The sequence below is a fragment of the Geotrypetes seraphini genome, chromosome 2 (genome assembly GCF_902459505.1).
Source record: "Geotrypetes seraphini chromosome 2, aGeoSer1.1, whole genome shotgun sequence".
In the NCBI taxonomy this organism is placed as follows: Eukaryota; Metazoa; Chordata; class Amphibia; order Gymnophiona; family Dermophiidae; genus Geotrypetes; species Geotrypetes seraphini.
The window spans coordinates 62,192,576-62,214,571 of record NC_047085.1 but is presented as its reverse complement, the minus strand read 5'-3'; the positions used below and the strand labels follow the sequence as shown (position 1 = coordinate 62,214,571).

The window sequence follows — 21,996 nt, the reverse complement described above, 5'->3', positions numbered from 1 at the left end:
AGATTGGGAAGATTGTGGAAGTGATTAGTCCAGAGAGGACTATGCTCCAAGGCGATTATTGAGATTATTGAACGACAACAGAGTAGCTATACCTCATATATCGAAGGCTCATTTTGCCTCAATTAAAAATTGTGCATTTTTCTATTTGGTTCCAATTTTATGGAATATTTTACTTGTAGAATTGAGAAAGAAAGAATCTTTCTTGTATTTTAAAAGACAGTTAAAGGCACATTATTTTCAATTGGCTTTCTTACATTGATAGGATCTGAATTCAGTATTTCATAGAAACATAGAAACATAGAATATGACGGCAGAAAAGGGCCGCAGCCCATCAAGTCTGCCCACGCCGATGACCCACCCCCAGACTTCACCCGGCTAGAGATCCCACATACATATCCCATTTCTTTTTAAAATCGAACATGCTGCTGGCGTCAATCACCTGCAATGGAAGTTCATTCCAATGATCGACTACCCTTTCGGTGAAGAAATACTTCCTGGCGTCGCCATGAAATTGCCCGCCCCTGATTCTCAGCGGATGACCTCCTGTGGTTGAAGGTCCTTTAAGAAAGAAGATATCGTCTTCCACCTCGATGCAGCCCGCGATACATTTAAAAGTCTCAATCATGTCTCCCCTCTCTCTACGTTCCTCGAGCGAGTATAGCTGCAGTTTATTTAGTCTTTCCCCATATGGGAGGTTCTTGAGTCCCGAGACCATCCTGGTGGTCATTCGCTGAACCGACTCGATTCTCCGCACATCTTTTTGACAATGTGGTCTCCAGAATTGAACACAATATTCAAGATGAGGTCTCACCATGGATCTGTACAGGGGCATTATGACTTCGGGCCTCCGGCTGACAAAACCTCTACGGATGCATCCCACCATTTGTCCAGCCTTGGATGCAGCTTTCTCCACCTGCTTGGCAGTCCTCATTTCTTCACCAATGATTACTCCCAAATCACGCTCTGCCCTAGTCCTAGCTAAGGTCTCACCATTTAGAGTGTAAGTTCTGCACGGGTTTCTGCTGCCAAGGTGCATGACCTTACATTTTTTGGCATTGAAGCATTCTGCATTAATTATTTTTTTTCCTTTTTCATTACTATTCAAATGAAGTTCTTTTCATTATTTTGATTGAATTATGTTGTTAACAGCTTTGATCCTTTTTTGTCTAGTTAAGTGGTATATAAAGATTTTTAATAAACATAAACCATGATTGGTTCACTGCACCTTATATCAGCTCTTCAAATGAACATGAGAGATCTCTCAAAGACAACATCATAAAGACTCATAAGTTCATTGGATACTTCATCTAAGAATGATTATTTAGACGCTGGTGGGCAAGCACTGTCTATACAGAAACTTTGGGTTGTGATTTTAGAATCTCTGGATAGCGATTAATAAACTTGGAAAGCTTTTATCTGGCAGATTTAGGGCTCCTTTTACAAAGGTGCACTAGGGCCTTAATGTGCGGAATAGCGCGCGCTAGCCGCTACCGCTTCCTTTTGAGCAGGCGGTAGATTTTCGGCTAGGAGACAGAATTGAACGCAATACTCCAAATGAGGTTGCACCATGGAGCGATACAGGGGCATTATAACATTCTTAGTCTTGTTAACCATCCCTTTTTAAAATAATTCATAGCATCCTGTTTGCTTTTTTGGACGCCACCACACATTGGTCAGAAGGTTTCATTGTATTGTCTACGATGACACCGAGATCCTTTTCTTGGGCGCTAACCCCCAAGGTGGACCCTAGCATCCGGTAACTGTGATTTGGGATATTCTTCCCACATTAAATTTGCCCACATTAAATTTCATCTGCCACTTGGACACCCATGCTTCCATCTAGCATCTGTTCCCTTCTCTCTCCCATCCCCACTTCCATCTAGCAAAGGCTTCCCCTCTCCCCTCCCCTCCCCTCCCCACTAACATCCAATGTCTTCCTTTCTCTCTCTCCATCCACTTTTCTTCCATCAGCATCTGCCCCTTCTCTCTCCCTTCACCCCACTTCCATATGCATCTGCGCTCTTTCTCTCCCTCCAACTAGAGAATGACACGGGGACCGTTTACCGCGGCAAACCATGATCACCGTAGTAAATCTGCAGTAATGGAGACATTTGCAACTGGTTTATTGCAGGAATGGGGTCAAGACCTTTCACCGCCCCACATTCACCGCCCCGTGGAAGCGGTGAAAAGTCTTGCTCCTGTGGTAAAAAATATTGCACCCATGTCAGACTCGGCATTTCCTCCCCAGCTCCTTTTGTGCCTATTATACCCTCAGGACCCAGCCATGACACAATGAAGACAGAAGGAACCCAAAACCAAAGCCTGAGACCAATGTGATTTGAAGAATAAAATTAACAGACAACAAAAGGTAGAAAAAAATAAATTTATTATATTGTGATTAGAATATTTCAGATTTGAAATATGTTTCCTGTTAGAGCTGGTATTAGACATAACTGGGGACCACAAAGCCCAGGCTGTGCTTCTTTAGCTTCCAGCTGGCTTAGGGCTCTCTCTGACCAGGGGACAGTTGCCCTAGTTGCACTCCCCTAATACTATTCCTGTCATGTATGACTGTGGTATTCTGTTAGCTTGATTTTTCTATGTAGCATTCTGTAGTAATTTGGTTTGTTCAATTTTCACAATAGTGGAGGGGATGTTTGTGAAAGGGAGGGGAGACAGGGATTTTGATGATCCTTGCTCGGTATTATTTGTGTTTTATAAAATGACAATTGTACAGATTAGTCTCTTTTTATACTTTAATAAAATAAGTTCAGTATAAAATCATAACTATTTGAGGCTTGTGTGGATAGGATCTGACAGTTTGCAGGGTGGGGACAGGGACCGAGCTTGCGGGACAGGGACTGAGCTCACAGGGATGAGGCAGGGACGGGGACTGAACTTGCGGGGATGAGGCAGGGATGGTGACGAGCTCATGGGGACGGGGCAGGAACGGTGATAAATTTTTTCCCCGTGTCATTCTCTACCTCCAACCTTATTCCATCTAGTATCCATCCCCCTTCTTTCTCTCCCTCTCCCTGCACACCAATTCCATCAGCATCTGCCCCCTTTATCTCCCTCTACCACCCTTCCATACCAGCATCCTCTCCCTCCACCCCAATGCTATTGCCTCCCCACCACTGCTGCATGTTTCTCAAACTAGCAGTAGTGGATGTAGACTTAAAAGCAGGACCTTGAATCATATAGACTAAAAATTTTACAGGAACCAAAACACACCTTGAAATCCTTATGGGTAGAAATTCCATCTGAAAAAAAAGGAAGGGATAGAAGTGTGCTACTATCTGCTTGACTCCCACCACCCAAAGATGTGGAAAAAACAGTATTACGAGAGGATGCTGAAAGTTCTCAGCCCCAGCAACCTATTTCCTAACTTCTAAGCATTTTTTTGCCACTGTAGTTTGCAGAAACAAAATTTATGTTTTGACATTGTTTCAGATCATTGATTAAACCATATCCACGTCATTCTCTTCTTGGTTGGACTGAGAACTTTTCAACATCCCTTCCTACAGACATTTGAGCCCAGAGAGCAGAGGGGTACTCTAAGGATTACTGCAGTGAATTTCACATTAAAAGTCCCAGGTACAAATGTCACTTTAACTTGCTTCTGTTTATGGTGAGTCCTCCAAAACCTACTGTACCTACATTAAGATGATACCTGCAGGCGGAGGAAACAAGATGGCGATTTGAGTGGACGTGTGTGTCTAAGCTCCCACTCTAGAGGCTTAACTTTACCTTAAAAACTTTTTATTTACATACCGACTCGATGCCTAAGAGAAGGGGAAGGCAGAGGAATATCCCTCTTCCTCTGTCAGCGACTTCGACTCCGCTTCAGACTGAAATTACAGCTTTTGCAGTCCCGACGGCATCGGGTGTGTTCGCAGCTGAGCCCCAGGAGCAGCCCAGCATAGAAAGTGAAACTTCACTGAGCCCTTTGGGACCTGACCCTCCCCCTCCTCCGGGAGAATCAACTGAAGTTGGTCTTCGTTTGGAGGGACCTCGGGAGCAGCCGAGAGGGGAGGAGACATCGTTGCCTGTGATCCCGGAGTGGATTGCAGAGGGAGGAGGAGCACTGCAGTCGAACGGTGATGAGTTTGGGGGAAGTGAGACCCGGGAAGGAGAACGGGATCCTGGGTTACCTCAGCTCAAGCTGCTCGTGAAACCGGCAGTGGTTACTCTGGACTCACTATGGGGAGCTATAGAAAATCTTCAGACAGTATGTATGGGATTCATATCTCTCATGTAAATAAACAGCAAGCAATGGATAAAGTTTTTCTGCTTCGTAAAATTGAAAATTTGGAAAATCAAAATCGGAGTTTAAATTTAAGGTTTTTAAAACTTTCCAATGTCTAAACTTAAAACTCCTAGAGAAATTTTCAAGGACCTTTTAATTTCTATATTAAAAATTACAGAACTGAATATACCCCCTTTGCAAAAGATTTATTATTTAAAAAGAACAGTAAAGGAAATTGATACAACAGCTGAACAAGAATTATCAGCACTTTTGGAATCATCAAATCTTGAATTGTCTGGATGAGCTATATTAATAGTTTCCATAGTATTTCATCAGGACAAAGAAATGATCTTGAAAATGTACTACAATTTAAAAGAAGTTTCTTTTCTGGGAGAAATTATATATATATATATATATCTCCGGATGTTTCTAAATGGACTCACTCAAGAAGGAAAGAGTTTCTTACATATCGGGACAAAGTTTCATTAGGTGCCTCCTTTCAGCTAAGATTTCCCTGCAAATGTTTTGTTGTATTCCAAAACAATAAGTATATTTTTTATGATCCAGATCAATTGCATTTCTTTTTAGGAGTTTCATTTGCACCCCAGTGATTTCTGGAATAATTCAAGTCCGTTATTCTGCCATTGGTCTCACTTTAATTTCCTTTTATTACAATAATATGTTCTCTTTCCTGGAAGAGTTTCTTTTTTGTTTCTCAATTCTCATCTCCTCCTTAATTTGAGGACTATGTTTAAGTTAAATATTGCTTTTTGGTTTATTTCTGTTTAACCCAATAGATGATTGGATGTACTAATATCATTATATTATCTGTTAAGCACAATTTTGTACTTAATTGAAAAATAAAATAAATAATAATAATAATAAAAGATGATACCTGCAGGCATAAGGGCTATTGTGGTGTACAGGTGGGTACAGTAAGTTTTGGGTGGGCTTTGGAGGTTTCACCATATAATAGAAGCAAGTTAAAGTGACATCTGTACCTGGGACTTTTAATATGACATTCTCTGCAGTAATCCTTAGTGTGTCTTTCTGCTATGCTCAGGAATGCTCAGCTGTCTATGAACAGTTTGCTAAAAATGTTGGCTGATTGAATGTCTGAAAAACTTGCTTTTGTGCATTTTTCATGTGGATGTCTTTATATTTGAGAATGGCCAAAAAAGATAGACGTACTAAGGACCAACATGTCTATATAGATCATTAAAAAAAAAAAAAAGAAAGAGAGATAGACGTCTTGCTGTTTTGAGAATGAACATTTTCTCTACTGGATTTTTGGACGTTTTTCCCAAAACATCCAAACTCAGATGTCCTATCAAAAATGCCCCTCCCTGATAGCATGAGGAAAATTGTAAAAAAGAAACTTAGAGGATCAACTGCAAAGGTCAAAAGTTTTTATCAGGAAAAGGAGGAGAGAGAAAATGATACAAGTTAAGAAAAGAAAGAGAAAAGCAGAAACTAGAGATCAGTCCAAAAAGTATTAGAAAAATAAATGACCAGGTAATAAAGGAAGAAAAAGTAATTTTATTTTCTGCTTTGTCATTTAAATATGTCAATTTTATGAATGTCTATTTCAAGGTCTCTGCTCATCAGAGCTCTGGAATAATGTTCTTGAGATTTGTTCAACTTAGAGGGTACTTGGCTTGAAAATTTTGAAAAACACTGGGCCAATATATTAGTTTTGTTTGCCTCAGTGGCCTATTTTGTTTGGCTCTGGCTCTTTCTTTTCTCTCAAAATAGCTTTCTGTTTTTGTTAGTCCTACTTTTTTTTCCCATAATACAGGCTAAACTTTTACTATATCCTTATCTGTAATGATAAAGAAGGAACATAACAGATGAATTAAGTTACTCGTACTTATTGGCAGATACATTATCCCACTAATCACTGCTTAATAGGACAGAAATCTGTACTTTTATATAAAATATGTACAAATTATTAAAACGGATCATTCAAGACCCATTTCTTCAAAAAAATTTTCCCATAGTGAAAGAACGGGAAAAAAGCCTTAGTGAATAAAGGTATCAAGATGAAACGTTTAGATAGAAAGTGCTGTAGAAGACCAACTCTACAGAACATCATCTAAATGACTTTAACAGAAACAAGTGCCATGTTGGTGATGATTCCATATTATCTCTTGATAGTCAGAATTTCAATGGAGCTGTTGAGTTCTCTTGTTAGTGGTGAAATACTGATTGAATGATTCTCCTATATAGATTACCTATGATTCCATTTCATCAATACATTATCCCTCTGATTCTGTACAGGTTGCCCAAATTTGCACGCAATTCTGAGTCGCAAGTTCAGCTAAATTAATAAGCCATTAACATGCAATAATTGGCTACTAACAATCAATTATTGGCATTAATTGGCCCTTATTTGTGGTTGCACGTACAACTGCCTATATGTGATTCTATAAAGCACCGCATCTAAATTCTGTTGTATGCAACCCAAAAGGGGATGTGACCGTGGGAAAGTTATAGGCAGAGCATGGTCTTTTCCAAAATCTACTATACACAGTGGTACAGAATTGGGGGGGGGGGGAAGCGCACCCAACTTGAGTGCCAGGATATATGCCTAGTTTCAGCAGGCATAACTTTATTTTAGTTGTGGGAATTGGCACTATGTGCTATTATATAAAGGGTGCTCCTCCCAGAGTGCCCTTTATAGAATAACGCTGAGCACTGACTTTTGCGACACCCAAATTTGGGTGCCATTTACTAATTCTAGTCCTATGTTTGTAGTGGTAGTCTCTGAAGAAAATCCTTATTGCATTATAACACATAGATTATCTTTATAAATAAACTATTATTACTTCAATATAGGTGACGAGGTACTAGAATGGAGTGGAAGATTATTGCAAGGTGCTACTTTTGAGGATGTCTATAACATTATTTTAGAGTCCAAGCCAGAACCTCAAGTAGAACTCGTTGTCTCAAGACCTATTGGGTGAGTTCCCTTTATTCTGTATTGTATTTTGGGGGAGCTAGCAGTTTTCCCCTCTTCCTATAGGCTTCTAGTAGAAATAGAACCAACGCTAGGGTATGACATCATAAGCCTTCATTTGCAACTATTTGATGATTTGTATCCTTATTTTATATCATATTCCATCTCAACCTATCAAGCCTAGCCTTTGAAGTGATAATTCTTGGTCAGAGTCCATACAAATGAGCTTTTTTTAAAAAAAAAAAATCAGAAATCACAGATCATAATTCCAGGAACAAATGTCAAATAACAATTAGAGCTCCCTCTACTCGGCCAACCTCCTCTGATTTTTAACTATAGACAATCAGGTTTTTAAACATTTCATAAATGCTATATAGGAACATATAGGATGTTTCTCCTTAAAACATAAAAACATGATAGCAGATAAAGGCTAAATGGCTCATCTAGTCTGCCCATCTGCAGCATCCACTATCTGCAATTTAGACCCCAGATACATAAAAGATGTTCACTGCAAAACTTCCAGTCTTATCTGCAAAGGAAACAACCTCAAATACTTTGCCTGTGGCAAAGGCAAAAATGAGCCCAGGACATAGTCCTCCAACAACACACTCAGATCCCATGAAAGGATCTAAATATCAAACATAAAGCTTTAAATTCCATTCACTTAGATACCATTATCCAAGCAATAATGGAGAAGCATGATCCCAATGACTAGAATTTGTCAGAATGTGAACCACTGCATTCTGTATAACCTGCAATCTATGCAATTGAATCTACAGTACAATAAAACACATTACAATAATCTTACTTGGACAACACTAGTGCATGTATTATTGAACAAAGATTGTGACAAGGTATATAAGAACATAATTGTCAAATCAAACATAGAAGAAAGCTAACTTTGCCACTCCAGGAATAATGGTAATGGAGAGACAATACACCATCTAACAGAACCCCAAATCTGGGCACAACCCTTTTGCTAAGAAGGGATCTCTGCATCAATAACTGGACACATCAAATCATGCCACTCTTGAGAAACCCTCTTGAGTTGGAATGAATTAATTCATCTAAATCCTAACCTCGTTGACCATGCTAGTAATACAACATGGTCAAAATTAGAAGGAGAGGAAACACAATTCCAAAAGGAAGCGTGAAAAATTCAGTCAGGAAAAATACACAACACGCTTTCATATAACACTGTAATCAAAATGCAAAAAAACTTCATGAAAGGTTTCTAATACATGCTCTCATATGTGGAAAGATTGTGCTCAGAGACATGGAGGAAATAGGGGAACAAAGTCGCCAAAAAACCTCACCACCCAATCATTGTAATCTTCCACTTTACAAGATAACAATATAGCACAAAGCATAAAAAATAAATGGCACTTATCTTGCTAAATACAATTCTTTGGCCTCGATGTGCCATGTTTCACCATTTCTTCAGAAAGCCAAATGAAGCATTCAAAAGATGAAAGTTTTTTATACCTGGTGTCAGTCTCTGAAACACAAACCTGAAAATACATTAAGTTAACAGTTTAAACTAACAAAATAGCACTCAAATGATACAAACTATGGGCTCCTTTTACTAAGGTGCGCTTGCGTTTTTATCACGCTAACCACGTGCTAAACAAAAAATACTAACGCAAGCTCTATGGAGGTGTTAGCATTTAGCCTGCGTGGCATTGAAGCGTGTGCTAAGCGCGCACTAAAACCGCTAGGACACCTTAGTAAAAGGAGCCCTATGTTTAAATCAGTTAAAGCAAAATGGAAGAGTACTTGTTATAGCTCACAAATAAATATATAGCAATTTTCGCTCATCTGCTAGCAACGGCAAGAAGACGCCAACAGTGGATTTTTAAAAAAAAACTTTGCGCCAAAAGGCGTCAGCAAAGTATTCAAACTTAACATCAAAAAGACGTGCACTACTGCTACGGATCTTGAAAGAGGACAAAACTCCTCTAAAAGAAGTGCAATCATAAAAGTTTGAGACACAGAGACAGTGAATGAATGCAGTTTTAAGATGTAAGAAAAGCTTGCCACTCTAGCTCATTATTAAGCCCAGCAGGAGATAAGGTATTTAATTTATAAATCCATTTCTGTTCTCTACTCTATGAAAGGCTTGTGAGATCACCTCCCTAGGTCAATTGGGGTACCTCCAAAACTGAATATTGTAATTGTGATATGGTATGCTGGTATGAGAGCCAGTGTTGTACCAGTGGGGCTTCAAGAGTTTGAGTAACAATCCTACTGATATGTTCCCCTATACGGGTATGTACCGGTCAAACTTCAGACAAGGACACCGGATGATATAAATGACTCACTAGTTGCACAAGTACAAAAACTGTGACCCCCACTTTTGTTGGCCAGATCCAGATCTCTCAAAGGAGCACTGTGATCACATATTTTGCACTGTCCACAACAATAGTGAGCTCTTCTGGTGGTACTATCACCCACATGACTGGTTTTAAATTGAGATGTCATCAATTTTTGCCGTAAGTTCTTACCTTTGGAAAAAGCAAAACGTGGAAGGGCATGAAAAATAGAGTGAAAGCTTAACACATTCCAATTTGACTTGATGATTTGTTTAATCCTAAATGCATATTGTGTATGAGGTAATGCACATACAAGAGAAGAATCTTGTGATTTGACACTAGGATTGAGAAGAGTAGACCATTGGGCATATAAAGCACGTTTATAGGCCTTTTTAATGACTGACTGTGGGTAACCTCGTGTCTCAAATCTCTGTTTCATGTCCTCAGCATTGGTAACAAATTGAGCACGAGACGAACAAATTCTCCGTAGTCACAAAAACTGGCCAACAGGTATATTGTCCCTGAGGTGTTTTGGGTGAAAATGTCGTACCTCAGAAGGTTGCTTCTATCAGTTTCTTTCCTGAAAATAGTAGTAGTGAATGTCCCTGCTTCCACTGTAATCAAAAGATCTAAAAAGGACAATCGGGTGGAATGAATATATGAAGAAAAATGAAGATTATAATCACACTGGTATTTAACAAGATTAGTGCCATTTATTTTTGATGCTTTGTGCTATATTGTTATCTTGTAAAGTGGAAGATTACAATGACTGGGTGGCAAGGTTTTTGGGGACTTTGTTCCCCTTTTTCCTCCATGTCTCTGAGCACAATCTTTCCACATATGAGAGCATGTATTAGAAACCTATCATGAAGTTTTTTAAAAATTTTGGTTACAGTGTTATATGAAAGCGTGTTGTGTATTTTTCTGAGTAATACAACATGGCCAACAGCATTAAAAACTGATACTTATTCAACACTAATAGTCCTTCCCCTAACCCCCATGCACCTGAAGAGTATTATACATTCCAGACAACATTGTCTCTATATGGGAAGACCAGAAACTAGACTACTGAGAATGCAGAACTATTGCTTTCTCGCAAAGATACCCTACAACATTTTCTATAATTTTATCCAAAGAAGGCAGATTTGCAACCAGATGATAATCACTAATGTCTCACATATCAAGCGTTGCATTTTTGTCATTTTTTAGTAACTCAAGCAAGCCGCTCTCTACACTACTTTCAGGTGATCTATAATCTTTTGGAAGTATGGCCTCCAGAGCTGAAACTATGGGCTTCTTTTACGAAGCCGCGTTAGCGGCTTTATTGCACGCAACTTTGTAGCGCCGCGCTAACCCCTACGCTAGCCAAAAAACTACCGCCTGCTCAAGAGGAGGTGGTAGCATCTAGCGCGGCCGGCAAATTAGCGTGCGCTATTACGCGCGTTAAACCACTAACGCGGCTTCGTAAAAGGGGCCCTATATTTTAGATTAAGTATTACCGGCAACCTGTAGTGGCATTGTCATCTCCTCTTTTCTGCTGATTTTGCCTATTGTAGTGCAGTGAGACCAAAAAACAATCATCCCATCTCTCTCCTAGTTGGTGCTCATCAGTTTCTTGTCTCTTTTGTATGTTTCTCCTTTAAATTTCTACATTCTAAACTACGTGATTGCATTCAATGAGTTAAGATGCGGGAAAAATGTAAAACAATGTATTTGAGATGGAGAAATCTTTGTAAACAGTACTTTTTAATTAAAACTTTCTTTTTTAAACAAGCAATTTGATATTGAAGTAGATAGTGGGTGACAGATACATTACATTTCTATGGAATACAATCTGTATTAATACTATGCATAAAATATAATAGGGGGAAGGAAGATGATATACTGATGTGAAAGATGAACTTATAGTAAAAAAACCAGCCCCCCTCCCCCGTGTGATAGAAATGTCTCTAGAGTCATATGAATGGTAGGCTGCATAAGAAGAAGTTGAATTAGATGTAAAATCTTTATTGCCTCATCTAAGAACACACGTACCAAGGTTGGTTTGTGTGGCGGGTTTTGGTTTTGTTTTTTTGTGTGTTGGGGGGGGTTGTTTTAAGTGTTTTGCTACTATTTTACCTGTATTGTAAAATTCTTTGATGTCTATTTTTGTTTGAATACCAGTAGACAACAAAACTCAAAAAGATATTTTTTAAAAACTGAATTGAAAAGAGCAATATCCTATTCATGTCCATGTTTCTATGACTAGCAACTATACAGAAATGATTGTGTATAAAATGGGTCAATTGTTCTATTACTATCATCATTTACTATACTGCTATGGAGCTGACCTTCACATGATTTATTAGGCTAAAACTGACCCCTGTTTTACGAAGCCGTGCTAGCGGCTGACGTGCGGCAACAGCCCCGAAGCCCTTTAAATCTCTATAGGCTTCGGGGCCATTACCACAGCACAGCCGCTAGCGTGGCTTAGTAGAACAGGCCCTGAGTTTTTACCTGCTAAATGAAAAAGTTCTGCCTTTACCCAGCTAAATTTGTTCAAGTAAAGTTTCTACCTTCACAAATTTAACTAAATAAGAAATGGGCTGCTGTGCCAAATCTTGCCGAGAGCTTTTAAAAATTGTGAGCAGCGTGCTATATAGTATTATCTAGCTAACTGTATGTGACGACATGATTCACTCAGATAGTTACCATAGAGCTATCTGTACAAAACACCTGAAGTTTGGTATTTTTACATGTTTCTAGGTATCTTCAGCTCTTTTACAAACTGTGCATGAGGGCCTTAACCTTTACAAAATGTTGTGGAGTAGAAATGATATTTGAGATTACTGGTATATATTTTCAATATACACTGATGTTTGATTGCTCAAGTTATTGACTTGATCATGCTAAAAAGTAGTTAATGTGAGGTTCACGGGCTCATTCAGTTATGAATATATTAAAAGGCACCCTATGTATTCACTGTTACTTATCATAACAAGCAGATGAACACTGTAGTAATTAAAGAATCCATATGGAGCAGTAATTAAAGAATCCATATGGAATAGTGACAATTGATCAATTTTCTTTTCTTTATGCTCTTTCAGGGATATACCTAGAATACCTGACAGTACACATGCACAATTGGAGTCCAGTAAGTTATTTCTGTGGTTAAGTTCCTCTCTATCTTCTATGGAGTAATTCTGTAACCGAGTGCCTAGAATTAGGTATTGGAGGGCATGCATTAGAAGTCTATTAAAGGAATATAAATGTCCACTTTCCTTCATAGAATACTATAGTAGTATAACTGGATGTGTACATGCCTAGGTGCTCACACTTTATGCCAGCCATATAGTTGTGAGTGCCTAAGTTTGGCAGAATGACATGCCTATAGTCCATTTATGCTCAACCCATGTCTGTGTGCCTTTGCAGATATATACTATTTAAATTTAGAATGTATCTGTAGAATAGCACTTAGGTGCCGTGCTGGCATATATGTTAATCCCTCAATTGATGGCTTCTAAATCACTAACAGAAAAATCACAATCAACTAAATCACACTAAGTCGGTCAATATTCAAATTGTTTTATATCATGATGGCTACCATGAACTATTCTTGTACAATCCCACTTTATTCCGGGTTGTTTCCATCTACCCGCCAGGACTTTGTAGGAAGCCACAAATTTCAGAGACTTAAACCCCACCCTCTCTTACCTCATCACTGCCCATGTAAGTATCAGTTTAACTTCCTCCAAGCCAGGCTGTAGGAGCTTGTATTGTATTTTCTACTTGTGTTTTATTTTGTGTATTTTCAGTCTTTGCATTTGCAGTTTTTGCCCTCGTGCTGCGGAGGTTCCATGCGAGGACAACTCTGACTGTGGGATATCGCAGGGCTTTGGAAAAGTCTGCTTCTGGAGGCTGAAGGGTGGGAGACTCAAGAGCAATGTAAGAAATTCTTCTTTACGGAGAGGGTGGTGGATGCCTGGAATGCGCTCCTGAGAGAGGTGGTGGAGAGGAAAACGGTGACGAAATTCAAAAAAGCGTGGGATGAATACAGAGAATCTAGAATCAGAAAATAATAATAAATATTGAAGAACTAAGGCCAGTACTGGGCAGATTTGCATGGTCTATGTCTGTATATGGCCGTTTGGTTGAGGATGAGCTGGGGAGGGCTTCAATGGCTGGGAGGGTGTAGATGGGTTGGAGTGAGCTTTGATGGAGACTTCAGTATCGGATAGAGCTTTGGATCCTTGCCCAGAAATAGCTAAGAAGAAAAAAAAAATTAAATTGAATCAGGTTGGGCAGACTGGATGGAACATTCGGATCTTTATCTGCCATCATCTACTATGGTACTATGAGATTGGGGCATAGGGACTATTCCCTTGGGTGGTTGCTCACCCCAGGTTCGCCCACTAGTGGGTCGAGCTCAGGCTGCATGGTTCTGTGGAGGTACACCCAAGATCGGAGCCAGACTGTGTTCCTCCACCAGGCATCTGCGCGGCCTGTCCAAAGGTGGTGGAGGTCATGGAGGTCTGGCTGGTGGGGCAGTCAGAAGATGAAGTCTAGCTTTCTAGCTCTTTGAGGCAGAGGATCTCCCTGTGACCTATTTCAGCTCTGTCTGCAGTGTTTCCCAGTCAGCACATATTTCTGTGAATACAGGCTGACAGCCTGAATCAGCAGTTTTGGGGGGTCTTAAAAAGGAGTTTTTGGATGGTTTATCTGCATGTCCTAACCCCCCCATCCATAAAATCCTAAAGTCACCATTTTTGAGGGTTTCTTGAGGATTTCCCATGCTATTTTTACTCAAAATCGACACCCGCAGGGCCATGTAGGAATTTCCCAATTTAATTTTAAATTTATTTTTTTATGCTTGCCAGCTTCGTTCTTGAAAGAAAACCACATAGATGGCCTCCCCAGGGCAGGATGTGATGGATTCGTGCCTCATTTGCAGTGGATGGTTGTCAGTTGCGCAGCCATGTTTCCACATGTACTGCAGACCGTGAGAGGTACGAGGCTTGTCCGGATTCAATACTTTCGATCTCCAAGTAGGGCCTTCTAGCACCTTCTGCTCTGACTCCTGTGAAAATGGTGTCGGGGGGCCCTGCTGAGGGCACAGGCAACGCTATGGTGAAACGCAAGGGTGTCTCGGGAGATAAATTTCGTAAATCAACCAAATAGTCCAAAACTAATATGCAGGGGTCGGCTCCTGCCGCGGATGATGGGTTTTCCACGGATTTTATTAATATGCTGTATCAGGCATGCTTAGCTAAAATGCCTTTGCCTGTCTCCCTTCTGCTGGCCTCAGGAGTGTCAGCAGGTAAGCTGGTAGTGCCTGCAGTTGTGCCAGATATGCTTTCCTTACCTCTGATTTTGCAGGGGGTACTGCAGAGGTGACAGATCTGGCAGATCTGGTGGATCTCTAGGATCCGGATCAGTGCGGAGCACCTGATTTGGGGGAGGATCCCACTGTGCACATATTTTTCAAGCACACACTTCTTGTAGATTTGATCTCTTAATCTCTCCAGGAATTAAAACTGCAGTCTGAGCAGCCGGTCACTTGACTAGAGGCCATAATCCACCTCTTTTCCTTGTCATCCTTACCTAATTCGGATTCTTACAGACATCTGGGAGACTCCTGGGGGGTCCCTTGAAATGCATTCATGCCATGGTGTGGCTTTATCCCATGGCGAATACCTTTAACAAGTGCTTTGCTTCCCTCAAAGTAGATTCCTTAGTGGTGCAGGTCACCAAGTGCACTTCTCTCTCCAAAGATGGGGGAGTGATCCTGAAGGATGTTCAGGACCAATGTATGGATTTTGTTCTTAAGTGTCTGTTTGATTCGATGGCCGCTGGTGTTAAGGCGGCGTTGGCCTCTTCTTTTGTGGCTAGAGCATGCCATTCCAAACGATGCCATTATCCTGACACTGTGGTACTTTGTAACTTGGATTTTATAATCTTGGGAGTGGATTATAGGGCTGATGCCTTGTATGACATCTTGAAAATCTTTGCTAAGCTTTCTACCTGTTCCATTTCAGCTTACAGGATGCTCTGGATCTGGCAGTGGTCTGGCGATTCATTTTCTAAAGTGACCTTGAGCCAGTTCCCCTTTAAGGGACAGCTGTTTGGCCAGAATGTGGATGAGCTTATGGCCAGTGTACAGGATCACAGACCCAAGTCGCTTCATGTGAATAGATCCCATCCCTACAGGGGTTCAGGGCATCCTAAATTTTGTCCCTTCAGGCACTCTTATCCGTACTTGGGCCCTCCCGTGGAACAATGGTTCTTTTTGTCTGCCAGACCATGCTTCGGCGGTTCCCGATGTCAGCCATCCACGGGGAGTCGTCCGGCAGCTCCTGCAAAGAAGCAGTTCTGACACCAGTGAATTAGGAGCAGCACTGGGATTAAAAAAACAACTCAAAAGCCTAGATTATATTTGCCTTCTGATTTAGCTGCCTATCTTGAGAAAGACCTTTCTGAGAGTGAACCCTGTCAGGATGTATTCAATGATAGTGATATGGAAACCTATGATAGGGCATGTATTGAGATATATATTGGCCCCTGGAGGTCCGGTGATCCTGGTCACACCCGATTGGCCAAGGCGGCCATGGTATGCCAACTTGGTTCAGCTCCAGCAGGATCGGGGGCTCCTGCCACCTTGTCATTCTGGCCTTTTCATGCAGGGTCTGATTGCGATGCAGGATCCGGACTCCTTTTGTCTTACAGCATGGCTCTTAAGCACATGGCCTTGACTAGCCAGGGCTATTCTTCAGCTGTGATTGCTATGTTGCTTCGTAGCAGTGGCGTACCTAGGGGGGGGGGGCGGTCCGCCCCAGGTGCACGGGCCCAAGGGGGTGCACAGCTGGCCTGCCACCGGGGAAAGGCTGCCATTGCAATCATCTGAAAGAAGCCGGCGCCAGTTCTCCCTCCCTCTGAATTCGCCCTGCTTCTTTTACCGCGGCCCGACCAACTATAGCCGACCGACGTCAAACCTGCCTACCAGGGACCAAGGTGGAGGATATAATGAGCCACATCGACAAGATCATCAACAGTGCGGAAGAAGGCGATTCGGCGGTGGTGATCCATGTTGGGACAAATGAGCAACAGGAACTACAGCAGGGAAACACTGAAAAACCAATTCCAGATGCTAGGAAGGAAGCTGAAGATCAGATCACCGAGGGTAGCATTCTCAGAGATCTTGCCTGTACCCAGGGCCAATGGGAAGAGGCAGACGGAATTGCAAGCAGTCAATGCATGGATGAGACGCTGGTGTGAGGAAGAAGGATTCCACTTCGTGTGCAACTGGATGGCGTTCTGGAGGATGGACTCCACCTCAGCAGAGACAGAACAAGGCAGCACAAGGGCTACCAGACTGGAGATGGGACTTCTCTAGAACATCCCTGTAGGTCTCCTCTATGTACTTCTCTGTCTCCCTCAGCTCCTCCAGGTCTGCTACTCTAGCCTCAAGGGAACGTACTCGTTCTTTGAGAGCAAGGAGCTCTTTGCAGCGAGCATACACATATAACTTCTCGCCAACCGGGAGGAAGTCATACATGTGACACTTAATGCAAAAGACTGGATAGCAACCCTCTTGCTACTGGACTACTGTCTGCATCTTGTTATTGAGCTAATTAATTAACCTTTTTAAGCTACTAGGAATATATTAGACTAGTATTGAGAGCCTTAGAATTTTATTAAAAGTTTGTTCTGTTAAGATCTAAACTGTCTTTAGAAGGGAACCTACAATTGAGCTTTTCTTCCCAAACCTATCAAAGCTCAAAGCAAAATAATATATACTTACCCAAAGATATGTCTTCTACTTTTCTCCTCTCCTTCTCTAACAGACTCTAAAGGCTGCAGCTACTGCCTGACTGATTTTGCTGAGCTAAAAAGAGAACTACAGAATTTTGAGTTCACACCTGAAGACGTCTACAGCGAGCTGACAAGGCTCAAGGAGAACAAGGCCATGGGACTGGACAATTTACACCCAAGAGTGCTTAGAGAATTGATAGATGTACTGGCGGAACCGTTGGCCGTGCTCTTCAATCTCTCACTAAGCACGGGGAAAGTTCCGTTGGACTGGAAAACAGCCAACGTCATTCCTCTGCATAAAAAGGGTTGCAAGGCTGAGGCTGCGAACTATAGACCGGTGAGTCTCACTTCAATAGCGTGTAAACTCATGGAAACACTAATTAAGCATAAATTAGATACGGTCTTGAATGAGGGGAATCTCCGGGACCCCAGTCAACATGGATTCACCAAGGGTAGGTCCTGCCAGTCCAATCTTATCAGCTTCTTTGACTGGGTAACAAGAAGGCTGGACTCGGGAGAGTCCTTAGACGTCGTATACCTTGACTTCAGCAAGGCTTTTGACAGCGTCCCACACCGCAGACTGCTGAACAAGATGGAATCGATGGGGTTAGGAGCAACACTAACTGCATGGGTTAAAGATTGGCTAAGTGGCAGACTTCAGAGGGTGATGGTTAACGGTACCCTCGCCAAAACGTCGGAAGTGACCAGCGGAGTGCCGCAGGGCTCAGTCCTGTGTCCACTCCTCTTCAACATATTCATTAGGGATTTGACTCAAGGGCTTCAAGGTAAGGTAACCTTATTCGCTGATGATGCCAAACTATGCAATATCATAAATGGCTACAATCTGCAGAATACTATGGAACAGGACCTCCGTACTTTAGAAAGTTGGTCCTCTGTCTGGCAGCTGGGCTTCAACGCCAAGAAATGTAAGGTCATGCATCTCGGAAATTGAAATCCATGCAGAACTTACACCTTGAATGGAGAAACTTTGACCAAGACTACAGCAGAACGAGACTTGGGAGTGATCATCAGTGCAGACATGAAGACTGCTACTCAAGTGGAGAAGGCTTCATCTTAGGCACGGCAGATGATGGGTTGTATCAAGAGAAGTTTCGTCAACAGGAAGCCTGAGGTCATGATGCCATTATACAGAGCCATGGTGAGACCTCATCTAGAATACTGTGTGCAATTTTGGAGGCCACATTACCGTAAAGATGTGCTCAGAATTGAATCGGTTCAGCGGATGGCCACCAGGATGGTCTCGGGGCTAAAGGGTCTCTCGTACGAAGAGAGACTGAACAAATTGCAGCTCTCCATACTCTCGAGGAGCGTAGGGAGAGGGGAGACATGATTGAGACATTTAAGTACATCACGGGACGGGTCGAGGTGGAAGATGATATCTTTCTTCTCAAAGGACCCTCGAACACAAGAGGATATCCGCTCAAACTCAGGGGAGGGAAGTTTCGTGGAGACGTCAGGAAGTACTTCTTCACGGAACAAGTGATAGAGCATTGGAACAAGCTTCCAGTACAGGTGATCGAGGCCCGCAGTATCCCAGACTTTAAGAATAAATGGGATACCTATGTGGGATCACTGCGAGAGTCATACCAATGAATAGGGTCGCTAGGATATAGACTTAATAGAGCAGGTCAGTAGAGTTAAGGGGGCCAGTAGACTTAAAAGGGAGTCAATGGTATGGGCAGACTTGATGGGCTGTAGCCCTTATCTGCCGTCATCTTTCTATGTTTCTATAACCCCACCAAACCCCAAGTTTACCTTTCCTGAGTTTGAATACCACCAGAAAAAATGTTCCAATGGATATATTTTTTATTTTCTCAGCAGAGCAGATCTGTGAGTTTCCAGATCTGGTGAGAGGGCTTGGGGGTTAGGTTGTGCAGATTGTCCTTGTTAAGATCAGCTGGAGAAATGTGAAGGGTAATTTAGAAGTAGTATAAGAGTAATTTGAGCCTATGGGTGGTGGGAAGATAGTAGTTCACAGGTTGCTGTGAAAACTGTCTTTAATGCAGATCCTCTACAACCTCCTTCTTAGAACCAGGTTTACTGAGAGTTAGGCACTAGGCTAGCATTCCTCCCCTCAAGGGTCACCTGTGGAATCTAATCTCTTAAGAAAGTCCTCAGAGTTCAGTTCTCTTTCAAGTTCGTAGGGCTAGATTCACAAAGCAAACCGATCGTGTACCGATCGGTTTGCGACCAGATTTCCCTCGGGCACAATTCACTAACCTTTCCTGTGATCCGCTTTGATTCTGTGCATGCAAATGAGGAGAAACACATGCAAAGTAGACAGGGACGCGATTCATCAACCAAATTTTCCAATCCGACTGGGCTGGCCGATCATCTCAAGAAGCGACTGCTGGGGACCAGTCGAAAACGTCTTTCCAACACTCCGAAGCTCTGCTCTCTGCACACCGTGCTCTCTAATCTCTCCTGCCTGCCACCCCAATGCTCTTCTCCTGCCTGCTCCTGCCTCCCGCTGCTTCGATCTGCCTGCCCATAAACTCTTCTGAGTTGTTCTGCCTTGCACTCCTCTGTCCCGATCTTCAACTGCTTCTCTTAACTCCTCTGCTCCGATCTTCAGTCTTGGGGTTTTTTTTTAAAGCCTGTCCAGTCCCGATCTTCCAGCTCTGCCACCTTCCCTGCAGTGTGAGCCCGCGGGTTTAAAGCGGGGCTGCATGTACATGTACATCGCCTAGCAATTTTAATAGGCGATATATCAAATGCTGAATAAACTTGAAACTTTAAACCCATGGACTCGCACTGCAGGGAAGGCGGCAGAGAGCAGGAGAGTCTGGGTGGCAAGAGCAGGGCTTGGTTGGAGAGTCGGCTGTAGAGCAGGAGAGTCAGTGCGCATCCCCAAAAATCTGCAATAAAAAAAAAAACGGACACAAAACACATGTACAGACCATCTGCACGGTAGCGATCTGTGTAGGCCAGATAAGGGTGTTCCTCCAAGTGCCCTCATTTTAATGTTTTCGTGCTGTGAATTCGTCGGGCCTGAGAGGATCGGCCATGGATCGCCCAGGAAAAATGGCTTAGTGAATCTAGCCCTTAGTAAGGTCTCTGCTTATGCAGACATGGGAGGGGCCAGCAAAGTTATGGACTAGACACCCAGACATGGCAACACAATAGTGGGGCACCTTACAGACCACTGCTGCGAACTTCACAAAAAGGGTGCCATATACACATCTCACCACAACTCCCTTATAGGTCATGGTGAGCCCCCCAAAACACCCCCCAAACCTACTAGACTCACCTGTGAGTATAGACTCACCTGTCTATAATCCCAATAATTCTCATGGCTGCAGGTGTCACCTATATAGCAAAACAATAGGGTTTGGGGAGGTTATGGGGGGCGCACATGTTCCACCATAAATGCAGTGGTTAGAATGGCTTATGGGCCTAGGTCCTCCTCTCTATGGTTCACTAGCCCACCCCCACACTACTTAAGCCACCTCTCTGCTGCTCTACTAGGCTTTGCTATTCCAGGTGCTGATGTTCTGGAGGCAGGTATGTACGTTTTTATTCCAATTTTTATGGTGTTGTGGGGGGTCAGTGATCAATGGGGCAGTGTGTGGAAGTCTGTATTTTATGACTGCAGTGCTTATCTGGTCAATTTGGATACCTTTTTGCCACTTAGATCTGGTTTTACATGGCCTAAGTCACAGTGTTCAACTTCCGTCCAGGCAGTCTCGTTAAACTTTCGGTTATACTTGCAGTACGACTAAGTTTAGATCAACCCATGTCCCGCCCAAATCCCTCCCTCACCTCCTAAAACACCCCTTTTAGCTCTAGTCGTACAGCATCTCTGATAAGGCCTAAGTCATTTTTAGGCATGTCTAAAATCCGTTTCGATTATCGGCACGTGGACAACTTGTCTTTTAGATTGTCCAAGTGCCCATTTAGGCTGATTTTTGGACGTCTTTCTTTTTTGATTATGAGCCCCATAGCATATGGAATCGTACAGGGACTAACAAAGAAAATTATCAAAGGTAAAAGCCTAATCTTCCATTCATTATTACCATTTCTCATCATGCTGCTACTACTACTACTATTTATATACAATACAATACAATTTTTATTTGTATACCGCCAATACCTTTTTGAAGTTCACAGCGGTTCACAATCAATGAAATATCTAATATTAGGTGCTTGGAAAAACATCCCTAACTGTCCAATAAGGCTCACAATCCAACTAAAGCACTTGTATAAACAATTGCTTCCATACTAAGGAATATAAAAAGACCAAAAAATTCATAATTTAAACCCCTTAAGAATTGAACAGAAAACCAGAATAACAAAATAGATTCAAAAGCAAGAGAGTAATTAAAGTTAAATAAAAATAAGACCCTGTCCTATTAGACTACCCGCATTTCAAACAGATCAGATTCTGATGACATTAACAAGCAGCTATCGACCTACTACTTATCACTAAAAGACATATGGTACATTTTGACATTTATAGACAGTTCCTATTTGGAAGAACTTACAATCTAACTTGGACAGACAGACATGACATATAGGGGATTGATGAGGTGAGAGGAGTTAGGAGTTGAAAGCACTCTCAAAGAGGCTTTTAACATGCTTCCAGCATACTTGCTCATCAAACTTTCAGCAGCGTTGCTTACTTTGCTATTCTATCCATCTGATGTCAGGCTATAACTGCTATAGAA

The 21,996-nt window shown here is 42.0% G+C and overlaps 1 protein-coding gene across 2 annotated transcripts in view; it reads left to right on the top strand.

Moving 5' to 3' along the window:
* The window catches only part of RIMS2 (regulating synaptic membrane exocytosis 2), a 1,127,809-nt gene that overhangs the window by 592,067 nt on the left and 513,746 nt on the right, over window positions 1–21,996 (top strand). For both annotated transcript variants that reach the window (XM_033933083.1, XM_033933078.1), the window contains 2 exons: window positions 7,088–7,211; window positions 12,607–12,653. In XM_033933083.1, coding sequence (XP_033788974.1) covers window positions 7,088–7,211; window positions 12,607–12,653 — 171 coding nt within the window. The remainder of the gene's footprint in view (window positions 1–7,087; window positions 7,212–12,606; window positions 12,654–21,996) is intronic.